The sequence below is a fragment of the Chelonia mydas genome, chromosome 2, assembly GCF_015237465.2.
Source record: "Chelonia mydas isolate rCheMyd1 chromosome 2, rCheMyd1.pri.v2, whole genome shotgun sequence".
NCBI classification, from domain to species: Eukaryota; Metazoa; Chordata; order Testudines; family Cheloniidae; genus Chelonia; species Chelonia mydas.
In genome coordinates this window covers 229,974,370-229,988,267 of record NC_057850.1, presented here as the reverse complement: position 1 = coordinate 229,988,267, position 13,898 = coordinate 229,974,370, and the positions used below count along the sequence as shown (strand labels likewise).

General features: G+C 42.7%; 1 protein-coding gene across 1 annotated transcript in view; it reads left to right on the top strand.

Annotated features, from left to right (window-relative positions):
• Nucleotides 1–1,132: 1,132 nt before the first annotated feature.
• The window catches only part of ODAD2 (outer dynein arm docking complex subunit 2), a 191,105-nt gene continuing 178,339 nt past the window's right edge, over nt 1,133–13,898 (top strand). Inside the window, exons 1-6 of the mRNA XM_037890904.2 lie at nt 1,133–1,391; nt 4,024–4,275; nt 10,011–10,168; nt 11,523–11,718; nt 12,316–12,422; nt 12,912–13,048. Of these exons, the coding sequence (XP_037746832.1) occupies nt 4,052–4,275; nt 10,011–10,168; nt 11,523–11,718; nt 12,316–12,422; nt 12,912–13,048 (822 nt within the window). The 5' untranslated portion in view covers nt 1,133–1,391; nt 4,024–4,051. The remainder of the gene's footprint in view (nt 1,392–4,023; nt 4,276–10,010; nt 10,169–11,522; nt 11,719–12,315; nt 12,423–12,911; nt 13,049–13,898) is intronic.

The window sequence follows — 13,898 nt, the reverse complement described above, 5'->3', positions numbered from 1 at the left end:
GGAGAAATTAATACTTCATCTTTGTTGAAGGTGATAACCTGCTAATCCCCAGTATTCTTTAGAAACCAAATGAGTGAATGAAAGAGTTACTATACCTATTGGGTATCAGAGAGGTAGCTGTGTTAGTCTGTATCCACAAAAACAACAAGGAGTCCGGTGGCACCTTAAAATCTAACAGTGCCCAAATAAATCTGTTAGTCTTTAAAGTGCCACCGGACTCCTCATTGTTTTTATATCTATTAGATTACTGGATTGTGTTGTTTATTTGTTAATAGTTTAATGCAACTATTCTGAATCTAAATGGAGGACTTTAATCACCAAGATTTGTCAATCCCTACCCCCTCTCACAAGCACTAATTTCACATGATAGTTTTTTAAAAAAGAAAAACATTTAAACATAAAATAAAAGTCTAATTGATAGTTCTTATTTCACTTTTAATAAGTCAACTTGATTAAAGATTAGGGTGACCAGACAGCAAATGTGAAAAATCGGGACAGGGGTGGGGGGTAATAGGAGCCTATATCAGAAAAAGAACCAAAAATCAGGACTGTCCCTATAAAATTGGGACATCTGGTCACCCTGTTAAAGACATTTTCTTGTAGTAACCTCAAGCTAGTGAATTACCACAGGCAAAAGTCCTCCAGGAAATAAATTTGGTGCTCCTCGTTCAGTCTGCAAGGGCAGTACTTCAAATCAATGAACTGCTTAGTTTTCGGTGTGGGATTAAATAAAGTGTGAAGGTGGCCCAATACCTTTTCCTCTAACTCAAACCGTAGAAAGCATGGACATAGGTCACTGGGTCATTCATTCATTACCCCCCTCCCCCCCCCCACACACACACTAAACGCCTCAATTACACCATAGCAACTTCACCCACTCCGACTGCCGCCCCCCACCCTCAAACTTCCCAGTATCCACAGCCAGCACCCTTGTCAGACTCGTTGGCACCCACAAAACCCAACCTCCCCGTTCCCTGACCCTCACACCAAGCATTCCTCCTCATGCCCCCCAGGACCCCCATAGCCGCCCTCTCAGACTTTCCTCCCCCCCACAGCCACCAGCACCCCACGTCACCGCAGCACCCAAGGCAGCTAGACGCCCCCTTGCCGCTCCCCCGCGGGGGCGCAGCGCCTTGCCTTGCGGAGACGGCTGTGTTCCTGTCGCCAGGGCCGTGGCGCTGTGCTGAGGAGAAAGCCTGGCGACAGCGGCAGGGAGGGGTGGGACAGGGGGCTAGTCCGATACCCCGCCCCAGCCCGGGCAGGCAGCACTCTGTTTACCCGCCTCTCCGAGTAACCGGCGGCGGCGGGCCCGTCGCCATAGCAACCCCGCTGGCAACTGCAGCCGGCCGAGCCGGCAGCCGCAGAGAGCCCAGATCCGGAGCCGGGGCAAGGTACCGGGGCGGAAAGCGGGGGGAGGGGACTCGTGTGGTCCTGCCGCTGCGAGCGGTGTGCAGGGGCTCAGCCCCCACGGGAGTGAAGGGGCCCGGCCAGGCGGGGTCTGACCCCTGCCCCCACAATGAGGGGCCTCCCCCAATGAGTGAGAGGCCCTGGGAGGTCTGATCCCTGCCCCACAATAAGGGAGCCTCCCACTAGTAAGTGAGGTCTGACCCTCTGTCCCACAGTGAGGGACCCTCCCTCTAGTGCATGATGGGGGCCAGGGCTGGTCTGACCCCCTAATCCACAATGCGGGTGGGGTCTCACACCCAGTGAATGAGAGATCTTGGAAATAAGCTGCTCTCCATGCCCCAAAGTGTAGGAGCCTCCCTCTGCATCTCCCCAGTGAGTGAAGACACTTAGGCCTCTATTTACTAATATGGATCCCATCCCCCCTGCTCCCCAGAGGGGGCTTGTGGCACAGCAGCCACAGACTTACATTATCCTCTTATTTCTACACTTAAATTAAATTAAGAGTTGGCCATGTTTCCCTGCCCTCTGCGATCCTCCAGTTCTCATAAAGTTTCCTAGCATTAGCTGTAAGTAGGGTTGTCACCTGCCTACATTTTCCCAGCATGGCTGTCCTGGGAAATTTCTGAGGGTGTTCAGTACACACTGCCACTGTCCAGTTTTGTGGGCTCAGGATCATCCTGGATGTTCTGGGTTTTTATACCTGAGATGTGGCAACCCAAGTTGTAAAATGCTCCTACGTTTTTAGTTTAAACTGATTTTTACAGAAAAAAATCCAGGTTTTACAAAAAATATTTGTTTTTTTCTGATTTTCACCCTACTTTTGTATCATTCAAATATATAGAAAATAGTTTTGTTAGGAAAATACAATATATTGCATGAGATATGTGTTACAATAATACGTCTGTTTTATATTCAAAGTTGCCAGTTGAAGTAAGGCTATGCATTAGTCTAGAACAGGGGTGGACAAACTTTTTGGCATGAGGGCCACATCGGGGTTTGAAAACTGTTATGTAGGGCCGGGTGGGGAAGGCTGTGCCTCCCCAAACCCTAACTGCCCCCTCCCACTTCCCGCCCCCTGACCTCCCCCCTCAGAACTCCCAACCTATCCAACCCCCCCTACTCCTTGTCCCCTGACCGCCCCCTCCTGGGACCCCCTGCCCCTAACCGTCCCCCCGGGACCTCACCCCCTATCCAACCGCCCCCCCCCCCCCGCTCCCTGCCTGTCCCGCCCCCTGACAGGCCCCCCGGGACCCCACCCCCTATCCAACCCCCCCTCTAAAGCCCCTTTCAGAATGCAGCCCTGCAAACATGGGCGGAGGACGCAGGAGGAGCAGAGGCAGCTGCACAGCTGGAGAGAAGCAGCGGTTTCCCCTTCAAAGTGCAGCTTCTGTCCAGCCGGCTACGCGGCCGCCTGGTGCTCCTCCTGAGTCCTCCGCCCACGTTTGCTGCGCTCCCACCACCTACACCACCTGCCTGCTCCCCTGAGGCTGCAGGTGAGCCTCCCTTCCTGCTCTCCCCTGCTCCCACAGTGCAGCCCCCTCCTGCACTGGTGGCACGGCGCGCTGAGGCTGCGGGGGAGAGGGGACAGCGGGGGAGAGGGTGGGGACTAGCCTCCCCAGCCGGGAGCTCATGCGCTGGGCAGAACGGTCCCGTGGGCTGGATGTGGCCTGCGGGCCGTAGTTTTCCCACCTCTTGTCTGGAAGATACACACAATAAACAAACGGGCCCGCACGCAAGCTCTGAAGTGCATGCACATCTGAACTTAATGATGAATCTCACGCCCACCATGTAGACATTTCAAGCTGTTAGCAGATAACGGTTTAAAGATCTGACACACTAAAATGGGAAGAAAATGAAAATCTGTATCAGAATACATTTCAGAACAAAAAGAAGTATTCAAAAGTTTTAAAAAAAGCCAGGAGAAAAGGATGAAGTTGAGTTTATGCTCTGTACATGGTGTGGTAGCTAACAGTTCTAAGTCTACAACAGTAAACTGTTTATTCAAATGAAAAGTTTATTTGGGGATTAGACCTATATTGTTTTCTTGAACTCAGAGGTGGCATTGTGTTTTGAGTTCTGTTTTAGTTCTGCAGCAAACCACATTGAATTCCGTTCATCAAAGCATTAATCTACTGAATACTTTTTTCTACTGAATACTCTATCCTTCCATCCACCAAAATAAACCCTGATATTTACCGAGCAAACTTATTAATAGTTTTTTGCACTGATTTTCACCTGTTTTTGTTTTTGTAGTAATTTCAATCAATAAATTCCCAGGCAAAATTAAAATAAAAACCGAAAACGAAGGACCCTAAAGATGACAAAAACATCTCTTAAGCCCATTGCAAACAGAACAGAACTTATTTGCTTTGCACTTTTTGAAAAGTTATTAGTATGGTTAATTAACAGAAGTATAAATTGAATTTTCCCCAAGCAGCCTCATTCTTTTTAATATATCATTAGCAAGCCTATGCCCCGCATTGCTGGTGTAACTCCACTGAAATAACTGAATCAGACCCAAAGATGCTTATTGCTAAATATTAAGTCTACAAATGTATTCTTTTAATAGCTTGGGATCTTAAACATATTTAAAGAATAAACTATTTATTTGCTAAGGCACACATCGTTGATAGTAGCTGAAACCATGGGAGTGGCACTGACAAGAGCAGCTCAATGGACCTCGGCTGGTTCTGGAACTGGCACACTAGAAATCACCCCTTTGAATGAATCTCTTCTAAATGACATAATTAAGTTTGCAGAGAGCTTCAGCTCTAGACATCCTCAAGAAGCAGCATTTGTCTTCAGAGAACCACTTGAATGGAAAACACAACTGGATTATTCAGGATTTGAATTAGGTTATGAGATCAGGTAGGTCTGAAAGGCAGTGGTTTATAAACATATTAAAGACAAACTGCAAAGAAAAAAAATTGTGCTCTTTTCATTGTATTTGTTTTCTCCTAGTTTGTTACATGGGACATTTTGTGTTCTGATTTATAACTTTTCCCCTAAAGGACTCTGAAAATATTTGTAGCACCTAGATTGTGACTTTACAGCTGTGTGTTGAAACCTAATCTCCAGTTTCTTACTGAAGTGGGGCAAATATATTTGCCTTTGTCTATTCTAGGAATTTTCACACCCTATGTCTAGTGCTGGTGCAGGCCTGCCAGGCCAGCAATAAAGGAGGCACTAGTGTAGACCAGGTACAGGTGTTTTACCACTGTGGGTATGTCTACACAGCAACTAGACACCTGCAGCTGGCCCAGGCCAGCTGACTTGGGCTTGCGGGGCTTGGCCTGCAGGGCTGTTTCATTGCTGTGTAGACTTCTGGGTTCAGGCTGGAGCCTGGGCTCTAGCACCCTGCAATGTGGCAGGGCCCCACAGCCCCAAAGCCCAAGCCCCATGAGTCTGAGTTGGAATAGCACAGGTCAGCTGCGGGTGTCTAATTGCTGTGTAGACATACCCTCAGTCATCTTACGTTGAGGTGAGATGCAAAAAACAATTCAAAAAAGTCCTACGTAGTTGTACCCATAGGGTTCTGTCCGCACTATAATTATAGATGTATTGGTACACCCAGTTACAAGATAGTTGAGCCAAGCCATGTTAAAGGAACTGTGCTACGCTTTGAAAAGAGAAGGGCAGTTACACTTTTTTAGATAAACTGATAAATTAAACAGTAATAAGTCACCATGACCAGATAGTATTCACCCAAGATTTCTGAAGGGACTCAGATATGAAATTGCAGCACTACTAACTAATATGTAACCTACTGCTTAAATCAGCCTGTGTACCAGATAACTGAAGGGTAGCTAATGTAACGCCTATTTTTTAAAAAGGCTCCAGAGGCAATCCTGGCAATTACAGGCTGTTATACCTAACTTCAGCATGAGGCAAATTGGTTGAAACTATAGTAAAGAACAGAATTATCAGACACATAGATAAACATTCCTTGTATAAAGGAAAATCATGCCTCATCAATCTATGAGAATTCTATGATGACTGAGTCATCTATCTGCCGCCCTGACCGGGAAAACTGAGAAGCCTGCTACTTGCCAGGGGCTAAGATTCGCGATGTGACGGAGAGACTGCCGAGACTCATCAAGCCCTTGGATCGCTATCCCTTCCTGCTTCTCCACGTGGGCACCAATGATACTGCCAAGAATGACCTTGAGCAGATCACTGCGGACTACGTGGCTCTGGGAAGAAGGATAAAGGAGTTTGAGGCGCAAGTGGTCTTCTCGTCCATCCTCCCCGTGGAAGGAAAAGGCCTGGGTAGGGACCGTCGAATCGTGGAAGTCAATGAATGGCTACGCAGGTGGTGTTGGAGAGAAGGCTTTGGATTCTTTGACCATGGGATGGTGTTCCATGAAGGAGGAGTGCTGGGCAGAGACGGGCTCCACCTTACGAAGAGAGGGAAGAGCATCTTTGCGAGCAGGCTGGCTAACCTAGTGAGGAGGGCTTTAAACTAGGTTCACCGGGGAAAGGAGACCAAAGCCCTGAGGTAAGTGGGAAAGTGGGATACCGGGAGGAAGCACAGGCAGGAACATCTGTGAGGGGAGGACTCCTGCCTCATACTGAGAATGAGGGGCGATCAGCAGGTTATCTCAAGTGCTTATATACAAATGCACAAAGCCTTGGAAACAAGCAGGGAGAACTGGAGGTCCTGGTGATGTCAAGGAATTATGACGTGATTGGAATAACAGAGACTTGGTGGGATAACTCACATGACTGGAGTACTGTCATGGATGGTTATAAACTGTTCAGGAAGGACAGGCAGGGCAGAAAAGGTGGGGGAGTAGCACTGTATGTAAGGGAGCAGTATGACTGCTCAGAGCTCCGGTACGAAACTTCAGAAAAACCTGAGTGTCTCTGGATTAAGTTTAGAAGTGTGAGCAACAAGGGTGAGGTAGTGGTGGGAGTCTGCTATAGACCACCGGACCAGGGGGATGAGGTGGATGAGGCTTTCTTCCGGCAACTCGCAGAAGCTACTACATCGCACACCCTGGTTCTCATGGGTGACTTTAATTTTTCTGATATCTGCTGGGAGAGCAATACAGCGGTGCATAGACAATCCAGGAAGTTTTTGGAAAGCGTAGGGGACAATTTCCTGGTGCAAGTACTAGAGGAGCCAACTAGGGGGGAGCTTTTCTTGACCTGCTGCTTACAAACCGGGAAGAATTAGTGGGGGAAGCAAAAGTGGATGGGAATTTGGGAGGCAGTGACCATGAGTTGGTTGAGTTCAAGATCCTGACACAGGGAAGAAAGGTAAGCAGCAGGATACAGACCCTGGACTTCAGGAAAGCAGACTTCGACTCCCTCAGGGAACGGATGGGTAGGATCCCCTGGGGGACTAACATGAAGGGGAAAGGAGTCCAGGAGAGCTGGCTGTATTTCAAGGAATCCCTGTTGAGGTTACAGGGACAAACCATCCCAATGTGTCGAAAGAATAGTAAATATGGCAGGCGACCAGCTTGGCTTAACGGTGAAATCCTAGTGGATCTTAAACATTAAAAAAGAAGCTTACAAGAAGTGGAAGGTTGGACATATGACCAGGGAAGAGTATAAAAATATTGCTCGGGCATGCAGGAGGGCCAAATCGCACCTGGAGCTGCAGCTAGCAAGAGATGTCAAGAGTAACAAGAAGAGTTTCTTCAGCTATGTTGGCAACAAGAAGAAAGCCAAGGAAAGTGTGGGCCCCTTACTGAATGAGGGAGGCAACCTAGTGACAGAGGATGTGGAAAAAGCTAATGTACTCAATGCTTTTTTTGCCTCTGTCTTCACTAACAAGGTCAGCTCCCAGACAGCTGCGCTGGGCATCACAGCATGGGAAGTAGATGGCCAGCCCTCTGTGGAGAAAGAGGTGGTTAGGGACTATTTAGAAAAGCTGGACGTGCACAAGTCCATGGGGCCGGACGAGTTGCATCCGAGAGTGCTAAAGGAATTGGCAGATGTGATTGCAGAGCCATTGGCCATTATCTTTGAAAACTCGTGGCGAACGGGGGAAGTCCCAGATGACTGGAAAAAGGCTAATGTAGTGCCAATCTTTAAAAAAGGGAAGAAGGAGGATCCTGGGAACTACAGGCCAGTCAGCCTCACCTCAGTCCCCGGAAAAATCATGGAGCAGGTCCTCAAAGAATCAATCCTGAAGCACTTACATGAGAGGAAAGTGATCAGGAACAGTCAGCATGGATTCACCAAGGGAAGGTCATGCCTGACTAATCTAATCGCCTTCTATGATGAAATTACTGGTTCTGTGGATGAAGGGAAAGCAGTAGATGTATTGTTTCTTGATTTTAGAAAGCTTTTGACACGGTCTCCCACAGTATTCTTGTCAGCAGGTTAAAGAAGTATAGGCTGGATGAATGCACTATAAGGTGGGTAGAAAGTTGGCTAGATTGTCGGGCTCAACGGGTAGTGATCAATGGCTCCATGTCTAGTGGGCAGCCGGTGGCAAGTGGAGTGCCCCAGGGGTTGGTCCTGGGGCCGGTTTTGTTCAATATCTTCATAAATGATCTGGAGGATGGTGTGGATTGCACTCTCAGCAAATTTGCGGATGATACTAAACTAGGAGGAGTGGTAAATACGCTGGAGGGCAGGGATAGGATACAGAGGGACCTAGACAAATTGGAGGATTGGGCCAAAAGAAATCTGATGAGGTTCAATAAGGATAAGTGCAGGGTCCTGCACTTAGGACGGAAGAACCCAATGCACCGCTACAGACTAGGGACCGAATGGCTAGGCAGCAGTTCTGCGGAAAAGGACCTAGGGGTGACAGTGGACGAGAAGCTGGATATGAGTCAGCAATGTGCCCTTGTTGCCAAGAAGGCCAATGGCATTTTGGGATGTATAAGTAGGGGCATAGCGAGCAGATCGAGGGACGTGATCGTTCCCCTCTATTCGACATTGGTGAGGCCTCATCTGGAGTACTGTGTCCAGTTTTGGGCCCCACACTACAAGAAGGATGTGGATAAATTGGAGAGAGTCCAGCGAAGGGCAACAAAAATGATTAGGGGTCTGGAACACATGACTTATGAGGAGAGGCTGAGGGAACTGGGATTGTTTAGTCTGCAGAAGAGAAGAATGAGGGGGGATTTGATAGCTGCTTTCAACTACCTGAGAGGTAATTCCAGAGAGGATGGTTCTAGACTATTCTCAGTGGTAGAAGAGGACAGGACAAGGAGTAATGGTCTCAAGTTGCAGTGGGGGAGGTTTAGGTTGGATATTAGGAAAAACTTTTTCACTAGGAGGGTGGTGAAACACTGGAATGCGTTACCTAGGAAGGTGGTAGAATCTCCTTCCTTGGAAGTTTTTAAGGTCAGGCTTGACAAAGCCCTGGCTGGGATGATTTAGTTGGGTGTTGATCCTGCTCTGAGCAGGGGGTTGGACTAGATGACCTCCTGAGGTCCCTTCCAACCCTGATATTCTATGATTCTATGATTCTGAGTGGGTCCACAAGTATGTGGACAAAGGTGATCTGGTGGATATAGTGTACTTGGACTTTCAGAAAGCTTTTGACAAGGTCCCTCACCAAAGGCTATTAAGCAAAGTAAGCAGTCATGGGATAAGAGGGAAGGTCCTCTCATGGATTGGTAACTAGTTAAAAGATAGGAAACAAAGAGTAGGAATAAGTGGTTAATTTACACAATTGAGAGAGGTAAATAGTGTGATCCCCCAAGGAGCTGTATTGAGACTTGTGCTGTTCAACATATTCATAAACAATCTTGAAAAGGGGGTGAACAATGAGGTGGCAAAGTTTGCAGATGTTACCCAAAATTACCCAAGATAGTTAAGTCCAAAGCTGACTGGGAAGAGTTACAAAGGAATTTCACAAAACTGAGTGAGTGGACAACAAAATGGCAGCTGAAATTCAGTGTTGCTAAGAGCAAAGTTGTGCACATTGGAAAAAATAACCTCAACTATACATACAAAATGATGGATCTAAATTAGCTGTTACCACTTGAGAAAGAGAGCTAGGAGTCACTGTGGATACTTTTTTTGAAAACATCCATTCAATGTCCAGTGGCAGACAGAATGTTAGGAACTATTAGGAAAGGGATAGATAATAAAGCAGAAATATCATAATACCACTGTATAAATCTGTGGTATGCCCACACCTTGAATACTGCATGCAATTCAGGTTCCCCATCTGAAAAAAGGTATAGTAGAATTGGAAAAGGTGCCGAGAAGGGCAGAGAAAATGATGAGAGGTATGGAACAGCTTCCATGAGATGAGATTTTAAAAAGACTAGGATTCTTCAGTAGAAGAGAGACTAGGGGGGATATGATAGTGGTCTATGAAATCATGAATGGCCGTTCTTATATTCTTATGCATATTTCTGTTGTCAGCTGTAATATATTAATATATATTTCACTGATAGACCTTAGTTTGGTAAGTAAGGTACAGCAGCCTAACATTTGTTTCTGGGAACTCTTTTGATTTTGCAAGTCAACATGGTCTATTAGTAATTAGAAAGAGGGATGTAAATTAGGAGACAAGGTCCATTTTTGATTAAGAGCTTTGAGCAGCATTCTCAGAGTTGGACTCTACCTAAAATTTTCCTTTAATAAAAGTTCTTTCTTTATGAAGTATCATTTTATTCTTCTAGTGGAACAACCGTTCAGTCAGAAGAAAGAGACAAAGATGATCAACCACTGCTTCTCCTCAGTGACTCAACTATCAGAGTACGCAGTTTTGGCCAACTCTCTCGTTTGCTACATGTAGCTATGGAAAAAAAGTTAAAGGAAGCACAGGCATGCCTTGAAGGTTATTTTTTTTCTCTCTTGCCCTTGAATTTTAATGTTTAAAAAAATAAAGAAAGAAACACATACGTTACATTTTATTTAGTACAAATTTTGGCTTATGAGGGATTGGTTGAAAACAGTGATGTGATGAACCAGCAAACTTCTATTTTTTATTTTTTTATCTTCACTGAAGTCAGTAATATAGAGCTCTGGAATAATGTTAACATGGAATTACATATAAAGATACATGTATACTGACTGGTACCTCAACAATTATAGCAGATCATATATTCAAATCTTGGCATACTAAATGTGTCCTCAGAAGCTAATAATAGTTTTTTTCTGTACTTTTAAGGTAATCTTGCTTTTATAATGTTAATTTATTAAAATAACCAACAAAAATATGTTATGCTTAGGAAGTTAATGGCTGTGAACATTTTCAGATCTTTCTGATGAGCACTTTTAGAAAATATGTAACAGCATAGTTATTGGGTCCTATCCAGTTCCTTGTATACAAACTGAATAAAAAGCACCTAAGTGTACTAAATTAGACACCTATGGGAGTGCAAGATCGGAGTAACATTTGTTTGTGAAATTGGTAGAAAACAAGTTAGCTATAATTCTGATGCAGTCACAGATGGATTGCGCCTGATTTGTAAAATGTCCACACAGCAAAGGCATACACAGGGATCATGCTTCAGTGTGAGCCAGCAACTGCTGTGCATCTGTGTAAGAATACTGTCACTTATTGGGCTACTGAGAACAAGAGGAGTTTATAAAACCAGCTGACACACAGTCGTGTCACTGGTCACTGAAAAGGACAGCTGGCAATCCTGAGCAAGTGATAGCTGGGCCTTTTATAGACTCATTGGGAGTGTTGCCAACAAATCTTTTAAGACATTGTTTTACACTAAATCAAACTTCCGTAATGATGGCTTTTCTGTGAATTGAGCCCATTGACTTGATGTTTGGGTCATCATCCAATTTTATTATCCCTGAAGGTAAATACTGACCCAAAAGAGAGTTTGATATTTACCTCTCGATTCAATAAATCTAAATGTTTATTCACCAAAAGACAGCTCCTGTTTATTATTTATTTGTTTTACCTGAATTTTGTTTTCATATTGTTAAAAACTGATATATTAATGTATTTCAAATCACAATAAAGTGATGTGAAATCATTTATTCCTACAAGATAAAACAGTAACATTTTAAACATGTTAAGGAACCCATTATCTATCGTTTAAAATTAAATATGAGTTCATATTATAAGTTACCATTGTTAAAATGCTTTGGCAGTGAAGGATTTTAAAAATCCTTTAAAATCGGTTTTAAAGTACCATTATTTTTATATTGATAATGTTTCTCATTTACAGCCAATAGAGATCCTATAGTGAAAATTCTTGGCCCAGGATATGGGACCATTGAAGGAGAAGATATGTCTATGCTGCGCTTGCTGGACAGAATGAAAAAAGATGATGATCCTGATACAGAGATTAAAATGAAGATATCTCTTCTTCTTCAACAGCTGGATATGCAACTACTTAACAGTTCTTTAAAACGTATTTCACAGTAAGTACATTGCAAATGAAACTGTCCATTTTTAGCCAGTAATTTTTTTGTTTTGTTTTTAAATTAAATTCATTTTAACCCAAAACATGTGCTTTTGGTGTGATATGAAGAAATCATTCAAAAAGATATGAAAGTAATTATCTTTATTGATTTATGAAAACCAGGAAAAGTTGCTGAAATGAAAGATGTTTTCTGGAGGTTTAACAATATGAGTATAAATGTGTGTGTGTGTGTGTTTGTGTGTGTGTGTGTGTATACATTTCTATGCATGAAGGACATATGTTCTGTATTTGAAAGTAACTCAATATAATTTATATAAATAAATAATACACTAGCAATTAAAACTTTTTAATAGAGTTGTTCATTTAGTTATGAAAGCACACAAAAGATACTGAATTTGTCGAAGAGTTATATCAGTTTCATTTTAGTTGTGAAGCTAAAATTTCACTAAATAGCTATTTGCATATTTTTAGTTGTTTTTCCTACTACTCTGAAACTAGTGAAAGGAAAGAGCAAAATCCCTTTATACAATTGTCTTATTTTTTGAAAATCTATTTTTTATTATTAGATTTTTAGACCATTTTCTATTAATTACAGAGAGGTGAGATTAACTCCAGCTGCTGTAAAAAATGAAGTGGATCTGCTGAAACATTTCTCTGGAGAAGGAGAAGATACCGTGCTGGAATCTCTTGAATATATATCAGGTTAAAATTCTACCTTTTATGTTTTTGTTTGATCATGTTTGACATTTACACCTATACATTAAATATAATAAATTTTATTTTTAATGTAGATATTAAAATAAATTCATTATCTCTTACTGATTTAAAATGTGTATTTCTATTTTTAAGTAATAATATAGAACAACATGTACCTACAGATATGGAGCTGAATTCTTCAACCTTGATTTACATAAATAATCCCTATTCATGTCTCATTGAATTCAGTCGGACTAATTAAGGGCTTGATCCTGATAAGTGCTGCACGGGTGTTTAAGTGGTTTGTTGGATCAGGCTGGAATTCTCACCACTTTGCAGGATCAAGTCCTAAATGAGTTTGGACTGTTGACATAAGTAAGAGTTGTAGGACTGGGACCTTAATTTGTATGAATTTTATAATTAAAAATCCATTCAGGTCTTATTATTAGAAATAGCAATATATTTTTAAAAATAACAAAAACACTATTGTTGCAGATTATGAATTCTCCAATGGATGTCGAGCCCCACCTTGGAGACAAGTCCATGGGGAAATTTGTTATTTGATTGTTAAACCACATGACACTGATCCTTTGTACATCACTTGCAGCACAGCAGGAGTGTTTTTAAATGGAGTAAGTAACACAAAAACTCAAATCTGGGATAAAAGAAACGAGTTTGTAAAAATGGGTGAGTCCTACCTGAGGATTTAGGGCAGTTGCATTCAACCAAGAGCTGAAGAGTTACTTTAGTGGCACTGCAGAAAGAGAGAAAATAATCATGGCATGATGCCATATATTTTTTACGTTTTGACTATAGGTCATTATTTCTTTTTCTGCTGTTGCCTGAACAGTGAATTCTAGTGGTTTACACTTCACTTGTAAATTTACTTTGTTACCACATGTGTGAAGCAGCACATAAAATGCTTGTTTTGCACATTCTTTTCACTATATCTAGCTATTAGAGGAAGTTGAGTATGAAACAGATCTGTTAATGAATCCTGAAGAATGGCAAGATGCGTACCATTACATTCTTTCTGAATTATATCATATTGTCCATAATCTACATTTTCACTTTTAAAAAAACCTTTGTGTTAGCTAGGAAAGCCATCGTAATACAATCTGATGCATTGTTGTAATCATTCCAATAATAATCTTATCAGAAACATTAATCTAACTACCTAGCAATATGGCTGGGGTGTTATTCTACTTGAGTTCATAATAATAATAATTAGAAGTGAAAGACCCAGTATAATGTCAACTTTTGGCTTTCCTCAAATTTTGTGTCTTCTCTGTCTTTTAGACCCAACCCTGCAAAAACACACATTTGTAATTTCATGCATGTGAGTAGTCCCGTTGGGTTCAGTTCAGTGATATTACTTTCATATGTAAACATCATCAATTAACCATAAATAAACATCACTCAAAATTAGCTCAGGATCTCTGTATGACTCATTCTGATGTTACTATTTTAAAAGGTTAATAA